The 23,379-nt window shown below is 39.7% G+C and overlaps 1 protein-coding gene across 7 annotated transcripts in view; it reads right to left on the bottom strand.

Annotated features, from left to right (window-relative positions):
* Positions 1-23,379, bottom strand: part of LOC124596599 (epsin-1) — a 168,550-nt gene that overhangs the window by 80,975 nt on the left and 64,196 nt on the right. For all 7 annotated transcript variants that reach the window (XM_047135795.1, XM_047135801.1, XM_047135800.1 and 4 more), the window contains exons 6-7: positions 22,788-22,823; positions 488-533 (exon numbers count right to left, since the gene is read on the bottom strand). In XM_047135795.1, coding sequence (XP_046991751.1) covers positions 488-533; positions 22,788-22,823 — 82 coding nt within the window. The remainder of the gene's footprint in view (positions 1-487; positions 534-22,787; positions 22,824-23,379) is intronic.

Raw genomic sequence — 23,379 nt, 5'->3', positions numbered from 1 at the left:
AGTTTCTTTACACGAGAGTGCTATATTCAGCAGATTTGAATCAGTAAATGTGTTACAGTTGGAACAATTCGTGCCGTATCTCCCGCCACTGCCAAGCTTTACTTGGTTTCGTGGCTGATGGAAGTAACTAGGTTTGTTCTAATACAGATATTATGACCAATCACAACCGTTTCCAAACTGTGTCTACTGCGCAAATGTATTTTCGTGATTGTTGTGATCATGGTGACACCTTTGTCGAATCATATTTAGCGTGTTTCAACATTTGGCAACTTGTAGCGCTAGCTGAGACCATCATTCACTTTTGCGTTGCTCAAATGCTTACTTTTTAGTATAAACACAGCATCAGTTACGGAATTTTTTCATGCTGAGCAAAACATTTTTGTGCAGTATTTACCTACACAAAAATTAATTTTAAAATACAACAAAATTCTTCAGTTCTATACAAATCTGAGTCTATAACAAAAATAATAATTTCGAGATTACTAACCTCTTGAGGCCGCTTCTGCTTCACATGTTGTCCACTGCCCTTTGAACTAGCAAACAAAATTGAAAAAATTAATTAGCATTATTTTAAATTCGTAAATACAATAAACAAAATATATGCATGTGAACTACACTCATGCTCATAAATTAAGGATAATTGCAGAATGTAGTGTCACACAATGTGGCACTACACAAAACTGGCGCTAATAGCATAGGCACATAGGGAACACACACGACACAGATCTGTAAGTCCACGGTATTGGTGATAAGCTGAGAAAACCGTCTCGAAACACATGTGCTACGAAACGCCACTGTTTCCTGTGCATCAATATGGGACATGATCACCATGCACATGTATCCTGGCCGCACAACGGGTTGGCATACTCTGGATCAAGTGGTCGAGCAGCTGCTAGGGTATAGCCTCCCATTCTTGCACCAGTGCCTGTCGGAGCTCCTGAAGTGTCATAGGGGTTTGAATATGTGCAGCGATACATCAACCAAGGGCATCCCAGATGTGCTCGGTGGGGTTTAGGTCTGGAAACAGGCAGGCCACTCTATTCGCCCGATATCTTCTGTTTCAAGGTACTCCTCCACGATGGCAGCTCTGTGGGGGCGTGCATTATCATCCATCAGGAGGAAGGTGGGACCCACTGCACCCCTGAGAAGGCAGACATAATGGTGCAAAATGATGTCCCGATACCCCTGACCTGTTACAGTTCCTCTGTCAAAGACATGCAGGGGTGTACTGCACCAATCATAATCCCACCCCACACCATCAAACCACGACCTCCAGACAGCTCCCTTTAAAGGACATTAAGGGGTTGGTATCTGGTTCCTGGTTCACACCAGATGAAAACCTGGTGAGAATCACTATTCGGACTATACCTGGACTCGTCCGTGAACATAACCTGGGACTACTGTTTCAATGACCATGTACTGTGTTCTTGACACAAGGCTTTACGGGCTCTCCTGTGACCAGGAGTCAGTGGAATGCACCTCGCAGGTCTCCGGGTGAATAAACCATGTCTGAGCAGTCGTCTGTAGACTGTGTGTCTGGAGATAGCTGTTCCAGTGGCTGCAGTAAGGTCCCGAGCAAGGCTATCTGCAGTACTCTGTGGCCGCCTGCAGGCACTAATGGTGAGATATCTGTCTTCTTGTGGTGTTGTACACTGTGGACGTCCCGTACTGTAGTGCCTAGACACGTTTCCTGTCTGCTGGAATCGTTGCCATAATGTTGAGATAAAACTTTGTGGCACACGGAGGGCCTGTGCCACGACCGGCTGTGTTTGACCGGCCTTCAGTCGCTCTAGTATTCTACCCCTCATAGCGTCATCAATATGTGTTCTTTGAGCCATTTTCAACACACGGTCACCATTTGCACGTCTTAAAACGTCTGCACACTTACTAGCTGCACTGTACTCTGACATGCGCCACTGTGCGATGACCACAGGTCAAATGCACCGCATGGTCATACCCCAAGCTGATTTAAACCCACAAACCGCCCACCAGAGTGTTGTTTCACCATGTATCAGCATTATCTTTAATTTATGATGATGAGTGTATATATAGGGGCTTGACAAAATTTTATTTTGTGGTTAATTTTGGTGTCATTTCAGAACAGTTTACTTTTCTAGTACCCCATGTTCTTGATTTTGGTTTTACTCAATCATTTTTCAGTGTTATGTTTAAAATAAAAAGATATATCAATTTGTTGTCGTTGTGGTCTACAGTCCAGAGATTGGTTTGATGCAGCTCTCCATGCTACTCTATCCTGTGCAAGCTTCTTCATCTCCCAGTACCTACTGCAACCTACACCCTTCTTAATCTGTTCAGTGCATTCATCTCTTGGTCTCCCTCTACAATTTTTACCCTCCACACTGCCCTCCAATACTAAATTGGTGTTCCCTTGAAGCCTCAGAATATGCCTAACCAACCAATCCCTTCTTCTAGTCAAGTTGTGCCACAAATTTCTCTTCTACCCAATTCTATTCAATACCTCCAAACAGTCTGGATGATTGACTGATCTGGCCTTGTAACACTAACCAAAATAGCCTTGCTGTTCTGGTACTGCGAACGGCTGAAAGCAAGGGGAAACTACAGCCATAATTTTTCCCGAGGGCATGCAGCTTTACTGTATGATTAAATGATGATGGCGTCCTCTTGGGTAAAATATTCCGGAGGTAAACTAGTTCCCCATTCGGATCTCCGGGCGGGGACTACTCAGGAGGACGTTGTTATCAGGAGAAAGAAAACTGGCGTTCTACAGATCGGAGAGTGGAATGTCAGATCCCTTAATCAGGCAGGTAGGTTAGAAAATTTAAAAAGGGAAATGGATAGGTTAAAGTTAGATATAGTGGGAATTAATGAAGTTCGGTGGCAGGAGGAACAAGACTTTTGGTCAGGTGAATACAGGGTTATAAATACAAAATCAAATGGTTCAAATGGCTCTGAGCACTATGGGACTCAACTGCTGAGGTCATTAGTCCCCTAGAACTTAGAACTAGTTAAACCTAACTAACCTAAGGACATCACAAACATCCATGCCCGAAGCAGCATTCGAACCTGCGACCGTAGCGGTCTTGCGGTTCCGGACTGCAGCGCCTTTAACCGCACGGCCACTTCGGCCGGCCAATACAAAATCAAAAGGGGGTAATGCAGGAGTAGGTTTAATAATTAATAAAAAAATAGGAGTACGGGTAAGCTACTACAAACAGCATAGTGAACGCATTATTGGGGCCAAGATAGACACAAAGCCCACGCCTACTACACTAGTACAAGTTTATATGCCAACTAGCTCTGCAGATGACGAAGAAATTGATGAAATGTATGATGAGATAAAAGAAATTATTCAGGTAGTGAAGGGAGACGAAAATTTAATAGTCCTGGGTGACTGGAATTCAAGCGTAGGAAAAGGGAGAGAAGGAAACATAGTAGGTGAATATGGATTGGGGCTAAGAAATGAAAGAGGAAGCCACCTGGTAGAATTCTGCGCAGAGCATAACTTAATCATAGCACTTGGTTTAAGAATCATGAAAGAAGGTTGTATACATGGAAGAACCCTGGAGATACTAAAAGGTATCAGATAGATTATATAATGGTAAGCAGTAAAGGAAACCAAAGGTAAATTCGGAGTAGGTATTAAAACCCATGAAGAAGAAATAAAAACTTTGAGGTTCGCCGATGACATTGTAATTCTGTCAGGGACAGCAAAGGACTTGGAAGAGCAGTTGAATGGAATGGACAGTGTCTTGAAAGGAGGGTATAAGATGAACATCAACAAAAGCAAAACGAGGATAATGGAATGTAGTCAAATTAAGTCGGGTGATGTTGAGGGTATTAGATTAGGAAATGAGACACTTGAAGTAGTGAAGGAGTTTTGCTATTTGGGGAGCAAAATAACTGATGATGGTCGAAGTAGAGAGGATATAAAATGTAGAATGGCAATGGCAAGGAAAGCGTTTCTGATGAAGAAAAATTTTTTAACACCGAGTGTAGATTTAAGTATCAGAAAGTCGTTTCTGAAAGTATTTGTAATGGAGTGTAGCCATGTATGGAAGTGAAACATGGACAATAAATAGTTTGGACAAGAAGAGAATAGAAGCTTTTGAAATGTGGTGCTACAGAAGAATGCTGAAGATTAGATGGGTAGATCATATAACTAATGAGGGGGTATTGAATAGAATTGGGAAGAAGAGGAGCTTGTGGCACAACTTGACTAGAAGAAGGGATCGGTTGGCAGGACATGTTCTGAGACAGCGAGGAATCACCAATTTAGTATTGGAGGGCAGCGTGGAGGGTAAAAATCGTAGAGGGAGACCAAGAGATGAACACACTAAGCAGATTCAGAAGGATGCAGGCTGCAGTAGGTACTGGGAGATGAAGAAGCTTGCACAGGATAGAGTAGCATGGAGAGCTGCATCAAACCAGTCTCAGGACTGCAGACCACAACAACAACAACCTCCTCATTACTTATGTGAGCCACCCATCTAACCTTCAGCATTCTTCTGTAGCACCACATTTCGAAAGCTTCTATTCTCTTCTTGTCCAAACTATTTATTGTCCATGTTTCACTTCCATACATGGCTACACTCCATACAAATACTTTCAGAAACGAATTCTTGACACTTAAATCAACACTCGATGTTAATAAATTTCTCTTCTTCAGAAACACTTTCCTTACCATTGCCAGTCTACATTTTACATCCTCTCTACTTCAACCATCATCAGTTATTTTGCTCCCCAAATAGCGAAACTCCTTTACTACTTTAAGTGTCTCATTTCCTAATCTAATACCCTCAGCATAACCCGATTTAATTCGATTACATTCCGTTACCCTCATTTTGCTTTTGTTGATGTTCATCTTATATCCTCCTATCAAGACACTGTCCATTCCGTTCAACTGCTCTTCCAAATCCTTTGCTGTCTCTGACAGAATTACAACGTCATTGGCAAACCTCAAAGTCTCTATTTCTTCTCAATGGATATTAATACATACTCCGAATTTACCTTTTGTTTCCTTTACTGCTTGCTCAATATCAGATTGAATAACATCGGGGAGAGGCTACAACCCTGTCTCACTCCCTTCCCAACCACTGCTTCCCTTTCATGTCCCTCGACTCTTATAACTGCCATTTGGTTTCTGTACAAATTGTAAATAACCTTTTGCTCCCTGTATTTTACCCATGCCTCCTTCAGAATTTGAAAGAGAGTATTTCAGTCAACATTGTCAAAAGATTTCTCTAAGTCTACAAATGCTAGAAATGTAGGTTTGCCTTTCCTTAATCTATATTCTAAGTCGTAGAGTCAGTATTGCCTCACATGTTCCAGTATTTCTACCGAATCCTAATTGATCTTCCCCGAGGTCGGCTTCTACCAGTTATTCCATTCGTCTGTAAAGAATTCACATTAGTATTTTGCAGCTGTGACTTACTAAACTGGTTGGGTAATTTTCACATCTGTCAATGCCTGCTTTCTTTGGAATTGGAATTACTATATTCTTCTTGAAGTCTGAGGGTACTTCGCCAGTCTCATACATCTTGCTCACCAGATGGTAGAGTTTTGTTAGAGCTGGCTCTCCCAAGGCTGTCAGTAGTTCTAATGGAATGTTGTCTACTCCTGGTGCCTTGTTTCGACTCAGGTCTTTCAGTGCTCTATCAAACTCTTCACACAGTATCGTATCTCCCGTTTCATCTTCATCTACATCCTCTTCCATTTCCATAATATTGTCCTCAAGTACATCACCCTCGTATAGACCCTCTAATACTCCTTCCACCTTTCTGCTTTCCCTTCTTTGCTAAGAACTGGATTTCCATCTGAGCTCTTGATATTCATACAAGTGGCTCTCTTTTCTCCAAAGGTCTCTTTAATTTTCCGGTAAGTACCCCTAGTGAGATATGCCTCTACATCGTCACATTTCTCCTCTAGCCATCCCTGCTTAGCCATTCTGCACCTCCTGTCGACCTCATTTCTGAGACTTTTGTGTTCCTTTTTGCCTGTTTTATTTACTGCATTTTTATATATTCTCCTTTCATCAATTAAATTCAATATTTCTTCTGTTACCCAAGGATTTCTACTAGCTCTTGTCTTTTTACCTACTTGAGCCTCTGCTGCCTTCACTACTCCATCCCTCAGAGCTACCCATTCTTCTTCTACTGTATTTCTTTCCCCCATTCCCGTCAATCATTCCCTTATGCTCTCCCTTAAACTCTGTACAACCTCTGGTTCTTTCAGTTTATCCAGGTTCCATCTCCTTAAATTCCCACCTTTTTGCAGTTTCTTCAGTTTTAATCTACAGGTCATAACCAATAGATTGTGGTCAGAGTCCACATCTGCCCCTGGAAATGTCTTACAATTTAAAACCTGGTTCCTAAATCTCTGTCTTATCATTATATTATCTATCTGAAACCTTCGAGAATCTCCAAGCCTCTTCCATGTATACAGCCTTCTTTCATGATTCTTGAACCAAGTGTTAGCTATGCTTAAGTTATGCTCTGTGCAAAATTCTACTAGGCAGCTTCCTCTTTCATTTCTTAGCCCTAATCCATATTCACATACTACGTTTCCTTCTCTTCCTTTTCCTACTATTGAATTCCAGTCACCCATGTCTACTAAATTTTCATCTCTTTTCACTATCTGAATAATTTCTTTTATCTCCTCATACATTTCATCAATCTCTTCAGCATCTGCAGACGTAGTTGGCATATAAACTTGTGCTACTGTAGTAGGCGTGGGCTTCATGTCTATCTTGGCCACAATAATGCGTTTATTGTGCTATTTGCATCAGCTTACCCACACTCTTATTTTTTATTCATTATTAAACCTACTCCTGCATTACCCCTATTTGATTTTGTATTTATAACCATGCATTCACCTGACCAGTAGTCTTGTTCCTCCTGCCACCGAACTTCACTAATTCCCACTATAACTTTAACCTAGCCACTTCCCTTTTTAAATTTTCCAACTGACCTCCCCTATTAAGGGATCTGACATTCCACACTCCAATCCGTAAAACGCCAGTTTTCTTTCTCCTAGTAACGACATCCTCCTGAGTAGTCCCCACCCGGAGATCCAAATGGGTAACTATTTTACCTCCAGAATATTTTACCCAAGAGGACGCCATTATCATTTAACCATACAGTACAGCTGCATGCCCCCGGGATAAATTATGCCTGTAGTTTACTCTTGCTTTCAGCCGTTCGCAGTACCAGCACAGGAAGGCCGTTTTGGTTAGCGTTACAAGGCCGTATCAGTCAAACATCCAGACTGTTGCCCCTGCAACTACTGAAAAGGCTACTGCCCCTCTTCAGGAACCACACGTTTGTCTGGCCTCTCAACAGATACCCCTCAGTTGTTGTTGCACCTACAGTACGGCTATCTGTATTACTGAGGCATATAAGCCTCCCCACCAATGGCAAGGTCCGTGGTTCATGGGGGAGGATACATCAATTACACCTTATTTATTGACATCATACATCATTTATTTACATTACTGGAATAAAGAAACATTTTAAGGCTATTACATTCAACCAATTAAAGAAAGAAATAACTATGAGAAATCAGTTTCCTAGAGTATAAATTAAACAAGAAAGACAAACAACTGTATCAGTACAACAGCAGGCATTTAACAGTATTTACATTTTCTGCTAACATGGAGAGTTACTTTCTCACTAAAATCAGAATATCTACACTACCAAGACCTCCCATTCCACTTATACATAACAGATTCTTTACATTCATCATCATCATCATCACAGGGCTCAAACAAGAACCTACAGATGTGAACACAGACTTTTATGAATCTGTACTTTCTTGGAAGAAAAACTTCGTAGCCAAGATCGCAATAAAACGTTGTACTGTGGATGACCGTTTCGGTAAAACTATATTACCATCATCAGATCTGTAATACATTACAATATATGCTACAACCTGTTACACAAATAATGCCAAATTAATCCATAGAGGAATCAAAGACAACATACCTTCATACACGTTATTCAGGGTGTATACGTGGACAAGGCAAAAAAATTCCCAGATTTTTTCTAGATTTCCCGGCTAAAAATACACTTTTTCTGTGTTAAGTGACAGTATACTCTAATTCAGCACCGTAAAACTCATCAATCCTTTGAATGTTTATGGTTTTATATACTGGAGTAGAATTTCCCGGCACTTTAGAAAACGAAACTCAGGGGGGAGAAACACGTTTTGAAAGACCTTTGATGTGCAGCAACATGTACGCTGCATATTTTCATATTACGAAGATATAAATTCGAATTCACCAAACACTGCATGTCACTTTCCGAAGGATTGAAATCAAGATTGCAATGCGCTTTTGTAAGCCCGTCATAGCTAATGTCACGTGATCTCGCCAGCTGATGACAGCATAGGACACGTGATGTAGTCAATAAATAGCAAGATCACTCTTAAGTAGCGCAAACACACAAATATGAAAAGTTAATGGTTTAAATTACTATACACAGCATTCACGTATAATATTGGTCTCGAAGATTAATAAGCTGGAAGAGAAGCTAGGCTTCTACATATAACGTTGATCTTTTTTGCACTTGTTACACTTTAAGATAAATCACACAAATGTGCCAGTAAAATTTTTAGTAACGACGTAAATGTCTGGTCTTCTGGGCTCAAAGTTCTTCTAAATGGTCATCCTTCAAGAGTTGATTTTTAAATGAGAGTCAAATGCTCTGTGATTTAAGAAATTCATCGTACATTCTCGCACATAGCTAATCTTAAGTTCAAAATGGTTCAAATGGCTCTGAGCACTATGGGACTCAACTGCTGAGGTCATTAGTCCCCTAGAACTTAGAACTAGTTAAACCTAACCAACCTAAGGACATCACAAACATCCATGCCCAAGGCAGGATTCGAACCTGCGACCGTAGCGGACTTGCGGTTCCAGACTGCAGCGCCTTTAACCGCACGGGCTAATCTTAAGTAAAAGGAAATCTGCTTTGAATGTAACACTTTTCAAACCACCATTCGTAATATTTTCACGTGACCTATTAGAAATAGGTTCGTTTCTGCAGTTGCAAGAGAGCGCCAGATAACAAGCGTCACCGCACTTGCGCAGCTACAATGACGCAGGAAGCCCATATGTTAGTACGTGTAAAACATTAAAAGTTCTTACATTATGTCATAAAAGAAACAAGACACCAGAGGATACTTCAAGAGCATGGGAATTGCGTGAACCATACTAAAATGCATAATTCGGTTTAAAATGCACATGTGTGTGTAAATTTTCTTGGAGTACCAGTACTGTATTATCTCATGTTTGGTTCTTTATTATGGGATAATGCCATATGTGCACTTGAAATGCAGTAAACAGTTGAAACTAGCCAACAGTGTGAAATTAAACACTTAGTTTCAAAAAATTTACTGCCTCAACAGAAAAGATTAATAAAAGCCAAATCTCTTTAGCAAACCGGCAAAAACAACTTCATTGTTTTGTTAGGCAATTAATGTTTGACTGTCAGAAAGGTGGAAATAAAATCTAAAACTAATAACATATTTTAGCCTTCCGTAATACGAACGTATTTTAATTCATTTGATAGCTCCCGGCCACAAAAATCCGTTTTGTTATCATTTAATGTAAGAGCAATAAACGAAGAGGAAACAACAAAATCACTAAACATAAACATAGGTCACGTGGAGATGACCCACCTCCCCACCACAAGTCAGACTGCTCTGTGCATCAGCCCCAGATTTACTGATTTCCGAACCGGGGCAATATTAAGTAGTAGTGCCCAGCCACACTTCTGTAACCAGAAGCGGGAGAAGGTACTACTCATACGCGACTCAACTGCTCATGCGCAAGAGCCCACCCACAACTGCTCAAACGAATCTAATTTAAACAGTTGTCACGCCACGCTCATTGGAGGCAATTTGTTGTTACAAAGCATTGCATAGTCTCCCTAAAGCCTTTGACACACTTTTCTGTAGGCAGACACTTGTATGAGCACTGTTTTGTTGTTGTATATGGCGCATTTCATTTTAAACGTGATCCTGACTCATGACCCTATGAAAGCTCATTCATTTCATTACACAAATATAAATTACAAATTAATATGTAACGATTAACATAAAACAATGAAAACTTCCCGGAAATCTAAACAACTCCTGGGTTTTTCCCGGATCTCCCGGTTGTCCCGGGTCATATACACCCTGTTATAATAAACATCTTGTGCAAGATGCACACAAAATCTTTCCATTAAATCTCCAGATGCACAATATTTGACAAGAATGATGTGTTCGCGCATCAAAAGTAAAAATTTAAATCACTATGTATACAAATCGCCACAACAGTGCATCCATATGACCACGCGGCATGCCTACTAGGGGTGCCAGAAGATTGAGTGTCAACAGCCAGGGTACAAGATGAAATGACAAGTATGACAGGTGTCGCTGCAGTGCATAGTTTCTACCACTGAAAGTCGAACACGTAATTTAAAACCAACCACGATTTCAAATATAAAAGGTTCTGAAATGTTAAAAAACTTCTTGATGATTTCTTTCTGACAAAACATAGTTAAGACATCCTACATATCATATTTACAACAAATGTATTTTATCATCACAAGTCTGCAAGTACCTTTACAGCAGCAAAAATACTAAAAAATTAAATTTTTTTTAATTGAACATTATAAAAAGCTAGACTGAATGCCTAAAAAATTTTTAAGAAATTATTAAAATGCAGCAGTGTTTGACCCAAAGTCTAGAGCTACTGCAACTAACCTTAAAATTATACTATGACGGTGGTTTGAAAAGTTCTCGGAATGGAATAGAAAAAAAGTACTTACATCATTGAAACTCTTATTATTTTTCAATTTAGTCTCCTTGTACAGTAACGCACCTGGTCCAATGACGTTCCAGTGCCTTGATCCCATCTCGAAAATGAGTTTCCTCTGGCCCTGCAAAATAATTGTCAACTCCGGCTATCACTTCTTCGTCTGAAATGGATCTTCATCCACCAAGAAAAATTTTCAGTTTTGGGAAGAGACGGAAGTCTGACGGAGCCATATCAGATGAATAAGGTGGGTGTGGCAACCATTCATACCTCAGTTCATGTAATTTTGCCATAGCGGCAGCACACGTGTGTGGGCACGCATTGTCCAGCGTCAAGAGTCGCAGCACCCATCTTGCAGATAATTTTTTCATTTCTAGTTCTTCAGTTGAAATGTGATATACCCATTCAGATGACATCTGGCAAGCTTGAGCAATTTCACGCACTTTCAATCGACAATCCTCCATGACCACTGTGTGCACTTTTGCAATGATTTCTGGAGTAGTCACGTCTTGGTCGACAACTATGCGGACCATCATCTAAGCTCTCCCGACCAAATTTAAATTCATTTGTCCACTTGGCAACAGTTGAATATGAAGGAGCAGAGTCCCCCAGTGTATTCTGGAAATAGGCATGAATGTCCTTTGCTTTGATACCTTTCTTTAAGAAGTACTTAATTACTGCTCGAATCTCTATTTTTTCCATCTTTGCAAATCACTATACGGGAACAACAGGAGCCACGTAACCACCACAGCTCTCTTCCAAGAGCACTGATGTGGCACGTGTTTACAGGAAACAGTCCAATGAATATCATGTGAACAGCTCGTTGCGCTAACGCTGACCTCTCGTGGTGATTCCGAGAACTTTCCAAACCACCCTCGTCTTATAGTGCAACACACCATGCTTAGAGCATGGAAAAATTAGGCAAAGTGATTGTCTATATCAGAGCCATAATTACTACGTGGCATGCCAGCAGAAAGAAGTTGAAACTTTTAACAACCTGCTTCATAGGTTGAGCAGATGGACATCTGTAGCCAAACACTGAACAAAAAATAAAACGTGATCCTGACTCACGACCCTATGAAAGCTCATTCATTTCATTACACAAATATAAATTACAAATTAATATATAACGATTCCTAGGAATACTGTAATGTAGCCAACAATTTGTCTTCATCCATCACCCTGCATGAGAGCAATCCAGTACAGATGGAACTCTGAATAACTCACAGAATACACCAGGTACCTAACATGGGCTCAAATAATTAACACTAAAATACTTGGAGGCTATCCTCAATAAATCGTTCCACTACACCACTGTAGCTCAAAGTCCACATGCAGCAGCATATAGTCACAGGTACTGAAGAGTTAACCAGTTCTGATACTCAGCGCCTGCTTGCAGCAAGGCAAAACTGCCTTCTATCTGAAGAATAGAAGGCTAAAAATTTGCTAGATGCTTAGCTATGAAATATACCATCACTCAGGCAAACTGGAGGCTACTCTTAATAAATCATTCTATAACACCATTGTAGCTCGAAGTCCACATACAGCAGGAAGATCTTGAGCTACGAAGCGTAGCTCAAGGACTCTGACAGGATATCCTATGTACATTTTTGTGTAGATAGAAGGCAAACAGATGCAGTTGTTTAGGCTGCTGGATGTCTCGTATTTTGCTATTACTCTTCAGTATTTGGTATTATGATTTGAGTGGAGACCTTGAGTTACGTAGCAGAATACAAGTCGCATGAGTGATGGTAAATTTCACAGCTACATATTTAGCAAATTTTTGGCCTTCTACTCTTCATATAGAAGGCAGTTTTGCCTTGCTGCAGGCAGATGCTGACTATATGGTGTGGTTAACTCTGGATTGTCTTTGTGTAGGTTGATGGATGGACAGATAGTTGGCTACATGACAATATTCCAAGGAATCATTATATGTTAGTTTGTAATTTTTATTCGTATAATGAAACAAACGAGCTTTCGTAGGGCTGTGATTCAGGATCACATTTTGATTTTTGTTCAGTATTATTTGGCTACAGATGCCCATTAGTTCAATCTAAGAAGCAGGTTACAACTGCTTTTGACTGCTTTCTGTTGGCATGTCACATAGTAATTATGGCCCTGATATAGGCAATCACATCGCTAAATTTTTCCGTGCCCAAAGCATGGTGTGTTGCACTATAATAGTATAATTTTAAGATTAGCTGCACAAGCTTCAGACTTTGATTGGACACCACTGCATATTAATAATTTCCTAAAATTTTTTTTGGCATTCAGTTGAACTTTTTTTTATAATGTTCCACTAAAAACAAAGTCAATTTTTTAGTATTTATGTTGGCGCTTACTTAGCTATGCCATCGTAAAGGTACTTGCAGCTTCATGACGTATGATCATTTACTGTAAATATGATGTATAGGACGTCTTAACCATATTTTGTCAGGAAGAAATCTAAGTTTTTTTAGCATTTCAGAACTTTTTATATTTGGAATCTTGGTTTTAAATTACGTGTTTGACTTTTAATGGTAGAAACCATGCACCGCAGCAACACCTGTCATACTTGCTGTCACTTCATCTCACGCAATGGCTGGTGACAGTCAGTCTTGTGGCACTCTAGTAGGCATGATGCGTGATCATATGGAAGCAATGTTGTGATTTGTGTACATAGTAATTTAAACTTTTACTTTTGACATGCCACCACATCATTCATGTCATATGTTGTGCATTTGGAGATTTGATGGAAAGAAGATGTGTGCATCTGGCACAAGATGTTTATAACAACCTGTACGAAGGTATGCTGTCATGATTCCTCTATGGGTTAGTTTGGCATTATTTGTAGCACATTTTGTAATGTCGTTACAGATCTGATGATGGTAACATAGTTTTACTGAAACCAGTCATTCACAATACAATGTTTTATTGCGATCTTGCTAAGAAGTTTTTCTTCTCCTAAGAAAGTAAATACAGATCACCACTTCACACTCAGCATGAGTGTTTCAAAAATAGCTGGCAGGTGCAATCCAGTGTGTTTCAATATTTCCTTCACCTCCGCCTGAAATATTTGCCTCTGTGTGTCCCAGAAGCCTACCAGTTTCATCACCAAAAATTCCTTTCCCCACATATAAAACATTTTAGAGAGATCTTTAATGTGATGCATTAAAGAAACTGTATATTTTCAGAGAAAAAAATGCAATACAGAACCCCCTAAGTAAGGAACTTCAGTTTCAGAAACTTGTAAATCACTATAGTAACTCGATTTGCTTTTATCAGGAATCACAGCACACGATATGTGATGTAGTGCAAAGTTGTTTCTCAGGGTACAACTGAACACTGATTATGTTTATCCCTGTATTACTATCACTACTGTTTTGTGAATGAAGTTTGTGGTCACAGAATGATCTGTAGTGTAGCCTTTGGGTTGAAAGGCTTTCAACTAAAGAAGTGTGTTAAAAAGCTCACCAAAACAAGTCATCTTTCATACATGTTGCTCATCTCATTGTTAATCTGTGTAGCAGTCATAAAATGATAGGGTCATATCCTCTTGTGTGAATGTATTTTTAAATGTAAAATTTCAAATTTCTGTATTCTCTTTGTTGTTTTCAGTTTTGACACCAGATTGAGCAAATGACAGATGGAGTGGAAGATTTGGAACCATTCACTGACTTCATATTTATAACCAGAACGTCTAAGGATTTTCTGATGTTTCACCAGGATCTGACTGTGCAAAACAATTTGAAGGTTTCACTTTTGGGCAGATGCAAGAGTTGCTAGTAACTTATCAGTACCCCTACAATCTCTCTTGCACCTACATCTACATTTAAGTGCTTGGCATAGGGTTCATCGAACCACAATCATACTGTCTCTCTACCATTCTACTCCCAAACAGCGCGCGGGAAAAACGAACACCTAAACCTTTCTGTTCGAGCTCTGATTTCTCTTATTTTATTTTGATGATCATTCCTACCAATGTAGGTTGGGCTCAACAAAATATTTTCGCATTCGGAAGAGAAAGTTGGCGACTGAAATTTCGTAAATAGATCTCGCTGCAACAAAAAACGTCTTTGCTTTAATGACTTCCATCCCAACTTGGGTATCATTTCTGCCACACTCTCTCCCCTATTACGTGATAATACAAAACGAGCTGCCCTTTCGATGTCCTCCGTCAATCCCACCTGGTAAGGATCCCACACTGCGCAGCAATATTCTAACAGAGGACGAACGAGTATAGTGTAAGCTGTCTCTTTAGTGAACTTGTTGCATCTTCTAAGTGTCCTGCCAATGAAACACAACCTTTGGCTCGCCTTACCCACAATATTATCTATGTGGTCTTTCCAACTGAAGTTGTTCGTAATTTTAACACCCAGGTACTTAGTTGAATTGACAGCCTTGAGAATTGTACTATTTATCGAGTAATTGAATTCCAACGGATTTCTTTTGGAACTCGTGTGGATCACCTCACACTTTTCATTATTTAGCGTCAACTGCCACCTGCCACACCATACAGCAATCTTTTCTAAATCGCTTTGCAACTGATACTGGTCTTCAGATGACCTTACTAGACGGTAAATTACAGCATCATCTGTGAACAACCTAAGAGAACTGCTCAGATTGTCACCCAGGTCATTTATATAGATCAGGAACAGCAGAGGTCCGAGGATGCTTCCCTGGGGATCACCTGATATCACTTCAGTTTTACTCAATGATTTGCGTCCATTACTACGAACTGCGACCTTCCTGACAGGAAATCACGAATCCAGTCGCACAACTGAGACGATACCCCGTAGGCCCGCAGCTTGATTAGAAGTCGCTTGTGAGGAACAGTGTCAAAAGCTTTCCGGAAATCTAAAAATATGGAATCAACTTGAGATCCCCTGTTGATAGCGGCCATTACTTCGTGCGAATAAAGAGCTAGCTGCGCTGCACAAGAACGATGTTTTCTGAAACCATGCTGATTACGTATCAATAGATTGTTCCCTTCGAGGTGATTCATAATGTTTGAATACAGTATATGCTCCAAAACCCTACTGCAAACTGACGTCAATGATATAGGTCTGTAGTTCGATGGATTACTCCTACTACCCTTCTTAAACACTGGTGCGACCTGCGCAATTTTCCAATCTGTAGGTACAGATCTATCGGTGAGCGAGCGGTTGTATATGATTGCTAAGTAGGGAGCTATTGTATCAGCGTAATCTGAAAGGAACCTAATCGGTATACAATCTGGATCTGAAGACTTGTCCATACCAAGCGATTTGAGTTGCTTCGCAACCCCTAAGGTATCTACTTCTAAGAAACTCATGTCAGCAGCTGTTTGTGTTTCAAATTCTGGAATATTCCATTCGTCTTCCCTGGTGAAGGAATTTCGGAAAACTGCGTTCAATAACTCCGCTTTAGCAGCACAGTCGTCGGTAACAGTACAATTGGCACTGCGCAGCGAAGATATTGACTGCGTCTTGCTGCTTGTGTACTTTACATACAACCAGAATTTCTTCGGATTTTCTACCAAATTTCGAGACAATGTTTCGTTGTGGAACCTATTAAAGGCATCTCGCATTGAAGTCCATGCCAAATTTCGCGCGTCTGCAAATTTTAGCCAATCTTCGGGATTTTGCATTCTTCTGAAGTTCGCATGCTTTTTCCGTTGCCTCTGCAACAGCGTTCGGACCTGTTTTGTGTATCATGGGGGATCAGTTCCATCTCTTACCAGTTTATGAGGTATGAATCTCTCAATTGCTGTTGCTATTATATCTTTGAATTTGAGCCACATCTCGTCTACATTTGCATAGTCAGTTCGGAAGGAATGGAGATTGTCTCTTAGGAAGGCTTCTAGTGACACTATCTGCTTTTTTAAATAAAATTATTTTGCGTTTGTTTCTGTTGGATTTGGAAGAAACGGTATTGAGCCTAGCTACAACAACCTTGTGATCACTAATCCCTGTATCAGTCATGATGCTCTCTATTAGCTCTGGATTGTTTGTGGCTAAGAGGTCAAGTGTGTTTTCGCAACCATTTACGAACAGTATGTTAAACCAGGATGGGTGTTTGCTGTCTTATTACTTATCTAGACTGAAATTTACAAGGTCTTTCAACAATGACCACAATTTTTCCATATACACCTGACCTGATCAAAATTTTCTCATTTCATCTTTTAAATAAGGTGATAGTGATACTGATTGGCAAAACACAAACACTCTCCTACCTTTCCTGATGGACATTTTGCCTTTGCTGACCATTCTTCCCATAATAGCATCACTGCTGCTAATCTCCCTCTCCACTGTAACACTCTCAAAAAGATCAGGTCTCTGTAAATATGATGTCTAGAATATTTCTTTCAATTGAGGCTTGTTGGACTAGTTGTTCAAGGTTATCATCAAACAAACTTTTCAGAACTGTTCCCGCAAGACTTAATTCTTACTGCTGATAATGTATGCATAGTACTCCCTAGTCTATACTGGGCACCACCTATTACTACCATATGCTCAATCCTCAGGACAACACCGCAAATTAACAGCTGTACAGAGGTCTCGCAAGTGAGGTTAGGTAATCTCCTCTACCTCAGCCGGTCTTCAGTAAAAGCTGAGAATGGTCAAATATTATTAATTTGAATGGTGTCAAATATCATTGATGCTGATGTGAGCGATGATCTGCAGCTGACTGCAACCTGTTTTCTTAATTGCTCCAACAATGGATTCCAAATCAATGGATGCCAATCAGTATAACTGATGCAGTTGTGCATCACAGACCACACAAGAAAGTGTATTGTCCCCAACAGTGACAGACTGGTGTGGGCTGCCCCACAATCATGTTGTGGCTGCCAAATAAGAAACGTTTATCTCAATATCACATAAATTTACATTTTCCCAGTAGTAGAGGATTTCAAAGATTTAAATGAGGTTAACAATGTTTTACACTGAAGTGCCAAAGAAACTCGTATTGGCATGCACAGTCAAATACAGATATATGAGAACAGGCAGAACATGGAGCTGTGGTCGGCAATGCCTATATAAAACAACAAGTGTCTAACGCGGTTGTTACATCAGTTACTGCTGTTACAATGGCATGTTATCAAGAATTATGCGAGTCTGAATGTGGTGTCATGGTTTGTGCAAGAGCGGTGGGACACAGTATCTGTGAAATAAAGATGTAGTTGTGATTGTCCAATAAGACCATTTCACGAGTGTATCATTATTATCAGGAATCTGGTAAAACATCAAATCTCCAACATCGCTGCAGCCGGAAAAAGATCCTGCAAGAACAGGTTGGTTGGTTGGTTTAAAAGAGGGGGACGGGGGGGGTGGGGGAAGGGACCAAGGACCAAACTGCTTGGTCATCAGTCCCTTGTTCCGAATAAAACAATGCCACATGGGGGAGGAAAAAAAAGAGATGTACAACACAAAATGGAAAGAAAGGAGAAACCACAAGAATGAAGGAAAGGTAACAAACACTAAAAGGAACAAAACAGGACAAGAAAACAGAGACACACAAGAAACAGTCAGAAGAGAGTAAAACAGGAAAGCAGATTACAGTGGCTGGCCGACAATGGAAATAAAAAGGAGAAGCCAGCCACTCTGCAACACATTAAAACCTCCACCCTAAAAGCGCTAGGGTGAAGCACACAGGGGACAAAGGATGTGTGTGAAAACTTAGATCAAATGATAAAACCCACCCTCACAAATAAAATGGAAAACTGAAGCTGCTGTTGCATTGTCGCCCAGCACCAAAGGTAGGGTGCTGGGGAAGTTAAAAGTCCACCGCAGAGTGAAAGTGGACATTCCAGCAAGAGATGGACGACCGTCGCAAGAATGGGACCATCGATGACAGAAGAAAATCATTCAACGTGACAGAAGTGCAACCCTTCTGCAAATTACTCCAGATTTCAATGCTGGGCCATCAACAAGTGTCAGCGCGCGAACCATTCAACATATGTTATCAATACGAGCTTTCAGAGCTGAGGGCCCCCATGGGTACCCCTGACAATTGCACGACACAAAGCTTTACACCTTGCCTGGGCTCGTCAACACCAACATTGCATTACTGATGACTGGAAACATGTTGCCTGGTCAGACGAGTCTCGTTTCAAATTGTATCGAGCGGATGGACGTGGATGGGTATGGAGACAGGGTATGGAGACAATCTCATAAATCCATAGACCCTGCATGTCAGCAGGGGACTGTTCAAGCTGGTGGAGTGATACAGGACACCTGATAGTCTGGATACGAATGACAGGACACATACGTAAGCATCCTGTCTGATCACCTGCAACCATTCATGCCCATTGTGCATTCAGACAGTCTTGGGCAGTTACAGCAGGACAATGTGACACCCCACACATCCAGAATTGCTACAGAGTGGCTCCAGGACCACTCTTCCCCTCCAGCACTACTTCAGACATTAGTCCAAGTCTATGCCACATTGTGTCACAGAACTTCTGCATGCTCGCGGGGGCCCTACACGGTATTAAACAGGTATATCAATTTCTTTGGCTCTTCAGTGTAATACAGGACAGAGTTTCTCCACACTCCTCTATCTGTGCAGGCTTCAACTCATGGAATGGTTAGGATGAGTCAAACCACAGCCCCCACGAAACCTGATATTGTATCTCTGGACTGCTTAATCTGGGATATTTTAAGAACATATTTCCAATTTCAGATACCTAGACCCTCAAATCACAGGTGCAATTTAAACTAACGCCATAAATACTAAGACAGTACATTGTCTTGACATCTGTTGGCCAATAAATGGTACTTTTGTAGTAGTATAATAAATTGTATAAATGCTTATTAATTTTCGTAATACAATTTAGTACTCTCAGTATTATTTTTGAACTATCCTGTATATTCAAACAGTAAACTGCACTCTCTGGTTTATGACCAAACAAAGGATGAAACCACAATTGAGAAAATCTTAAAATAATCCCATACATCAAACAGCTGAGAGAAGGAAAATTATGGTTCAGATCAAGACTTGCTTTATTGTTGAAGTATACCTTACAAAACGCTAGAGAGGTTACAGGTTGTTTAGCTATGAAGTCCCATTGGCAAGATAAATCTTTAGCTGGTAAAAATTTGTGATGGTAACAAGAACGAATTTGTCAAGATGAAATGAATGGCAAGCAAGAAGCTGTATCAGCTGATTTAACATTATGCTGATACTCGACCTGATGTCTACGGGCAGGATGTAAATGGAAAACAGCAGTGATCGTTTAAACTGTAGTCGTCATCGCCATAGTAGCAGTAGTAGTCTGGAGACTGGTTTGATGCAGCTTTTCATGTTAGTCTGTCCTGGGCAAGCATCCTCATTTATGCGTAAATAACACAGCCTGGATCAAGTTTTAACCTGCTCTCTATACCAAAGCATTTGTCTCCCTCTACATGACCCCCCACCCCGATCACTTTCTTCCATTAGCAAATTGACAATTCCTTGATGTCTCAACATGTGTCGTATCAACTGATTCCTTGTTTTAGTCAAGGCATACCATAAATTTCTTTTTTCTCCCAATCTGACTCAGTATGTCCTGATTTGTTATTTGATCTATCTATATAAGATTTAATACTCTTTTATAACATGATGTTTCAAAAGCTTTTATTCTCTTCTTGTCTGAATTGCCTATCATTTGCATTTCATTTCCATAAAAGGCTGTATTTCAGAAAATACCTTCAGAAAATACTTCCCAACACTTCCACTTTTATTTGATGTTAACAAATTTCTCTTTTCAGAAACCTTTTTCTGCTGTTGTTGGTCTGCATTTTATATCCCCTATATTTTGACCGTCATTAGTTATTTTTTTGCTGAGACAGCATTACACATCTACTACTATTAGCGTTTCATTTCCTAATATGTCCACAGCATTGCCTGTTTTAATTTGACTAAATTCCACTATCCTCATTTTATTTTTAGTTATGTTCATCTTATAATTCCTTTCCAAGACGCTATCCATAATATTCTACCACTCTTTCAAGTCCTTAGCCATCTCTGATAAAATTACAATTTCATCAGCAGACTGGAAACTTCAACTCGTTTCCAAAATGCTCTTTGATTTCCCTTCACAACTTCCTCAATATACAGACTGAGTAACGTCAAGTATAAGCTACAAACCTCTCTTGATCCCATATCAACTACAGCTTCCCTTTAAAGTCCTTTGACTCTTAACTGCAGTCTGGTTTCTGTTATAGTACATTTCACTCCTTGTATTTATACCTGCTACCTTTGGAATTTCAAAGAGTATATTGCAGTTAACACTGTCAAAAGCTTTCTCAAAATCTACAAAAGCTACAAACATATGTTTGCCTTTCTTCAACCTATAAATCATACAATCAGTACTGCCTCACTTGTGCCTACATTTCATTGGAACTATAACTTGTCTTTCCAAAGTTCGGCCTCTACCAGTTTTTGCAGTCTGCTTTACATAATTCACCTCAATATTTTACAACCATGAGTTACTAAACTGATGGTTCAGTAGTAATCACACTCATCAGTATCTGTTTTGTTTGTAACTGGAATTATTACATTATCAAAACAGTGGTTTGGTGAGAACCTTGTTAGGAAAGAAGAACACAATTATTTTCCAAACTCAATTTATTTTCTGTGAGTATGTTTCTACTAGTCATGGTTTTGAATTGCTGGGACACTTCTAATCTGTGTCTAAACTCTAGTAAGGTTGGAGCGCTGGTTTTCATGAACGCATTTCATGTATTCAGTTATTTTACAATTTTTGACATGAAGTGATACAATATATGGATTAGCATCAAGTTTTTAACCATAACCATTACACACGATTGTTATGAGCTTGTCCAGAAACAATCCTTTTTCACCATGACTGAACAAACCAAAACACATGTGAATCAACATGGAAACAACACTAATTTATTTTTTCAACACATTATGAATCAACAGTAATATTAATTTTGTTTGTAAGATGCCATAGTTTTACAGCATTAGAACCTTCAAGTGGTACAATGGCTACATGAGCCACTGTGAGAAAAACTGGCCTGCATGGAACCATGATAATAGGATTGCCTGCCCTCCCCATACACACACAAATACTGCCTTATCAGTTGTATTCATAATTCATGAGTGATTTCTTATAGGCAGGAGCAGGAGCATAAAATGGCAAAATCAGTACAAATCGGTATTGAAGCAGTGATGAACTGTGCGTGATAGATATAGGACAGTCAAACAAAAACCAAACAGATGAAAAAAGTAAGTAAACTTTTTATTTCAAAAGTAATTGCTGTAGCTGTTAATACATTTATCCTACTGTGAGACAAGATGGTCAATGCCTAAAGCAAACTGTCAGTCAAGAATGTCTTTCCTTATGGCTCCAACAATATGGAAACTGTATGGACGATTTGTAAGGGCTTCCCAGTTAAACTTCTGCATTGTAGTCTAAACAGCCTTGGCAACATGTGGGTCCCACCCATATGTTGCCAAGGTTGTTTATTACACTGCAGAAGATTCACTGGGAGGTGCTTACATGTCCTCCATACAATTTCCATATTTTTGGAGCTCTGAAGAAAGACATTTGTGACTGTTGACTTGCTTTGGACAAAGAGGTACCCACCTCCGTTCAGTCATGGTTCTATAGGCAACCACAAACAAGGTACCGACCACCTTGTTTCACAGTGGGATAAATGCATTTACAGTTATGGCGATTACTACTGAATAAGTAAAGAATACTTACTTTTTCCATCAGTCTTTTCTTTCTTCGACTGCCCCTTTATCATTAATTACTTTAGTAAACCAAATATCGGTTAACATTATGAGACAGAATTATTGGGCAAGGTTTACTTACAGGAGATGAAATGTCAGTGCTAATGATAGCCATATCTTCCTCTCCTTCCTGTGGACACACTCACTCACTCACTCACTCACTCACTCTCTCTCTCTCTCTCTCCCCCTCTCAACATACTTAATTGAATAATTGAAAGAACAAAACTGAGAAATATCAGGTAAGCTATAGGAAATTTTGCTAAACACATGCAATTAAGTTAGAGTAAAAATGGGAGACACTCACAGCTGGAAAGCTGGGGCTCGAAGGAGAAACTGCCTCCTGCACAGAACAGAACAAGAATTAGAGAGTGCATCACTGACAAAACCATGTTAGTGAAATATGGGAGCACATTAAATGAAGTAGACTTAATCTGGTGTTCAGTAGGAAAGGAAAACCAGTATTATGTCTGTAACACATTCTAAAACTCATTTCCCACACATCATCTTGCATTTTTGGGTTAATTTACAATCAATAAACATTGCTGTAACAGTAAAGATATAAGTGTAACAGTAAAAGAAAAACTTTAATTTGTTGCACCTGGAAATAATAAATGAACCATTAACAAGATTCTGATGGAATATTCCCATTAAAAAAATAAACATTTAACACCAAATTACTTTCAAGGTTTACTATTACTTCATATAACACTAACAATATGGAACATGACAATTTCAATCACAAGAAATCAGACTAAATAATGAAAGGGGAATTACTGATGGCATCAATTTTTGTGAAGGGCAGACAGTATGGATATGGTAGATAAAAACCAAGTTATATTTTTCTTTCACTTCATTTTCTTAACTGTCACAAATGACTATTCTTCCAAATGTTCAAG

Source organism: Schistocerca americana, chromosome 2, assembly GCF_021461395.2.
Source record: "Schistocerca americana isolate TAMUIC-IGC-003095 chromosome 2, iqSchAmer2.1, whole genome shotgun sequence".
In the NCBI taxonomy this organism is placed as follows: domain Eukaryota; kingdom Metazoa; phylum Arthropoda; class Insecta; order Orthoptera; family Acrididae; genus Schistocerca; species Schistocerca americana.
Note: the sequence above shows the minus strand (reverse complement) of the source record. Positions and strands in the feature narration are given on the sequence as shown.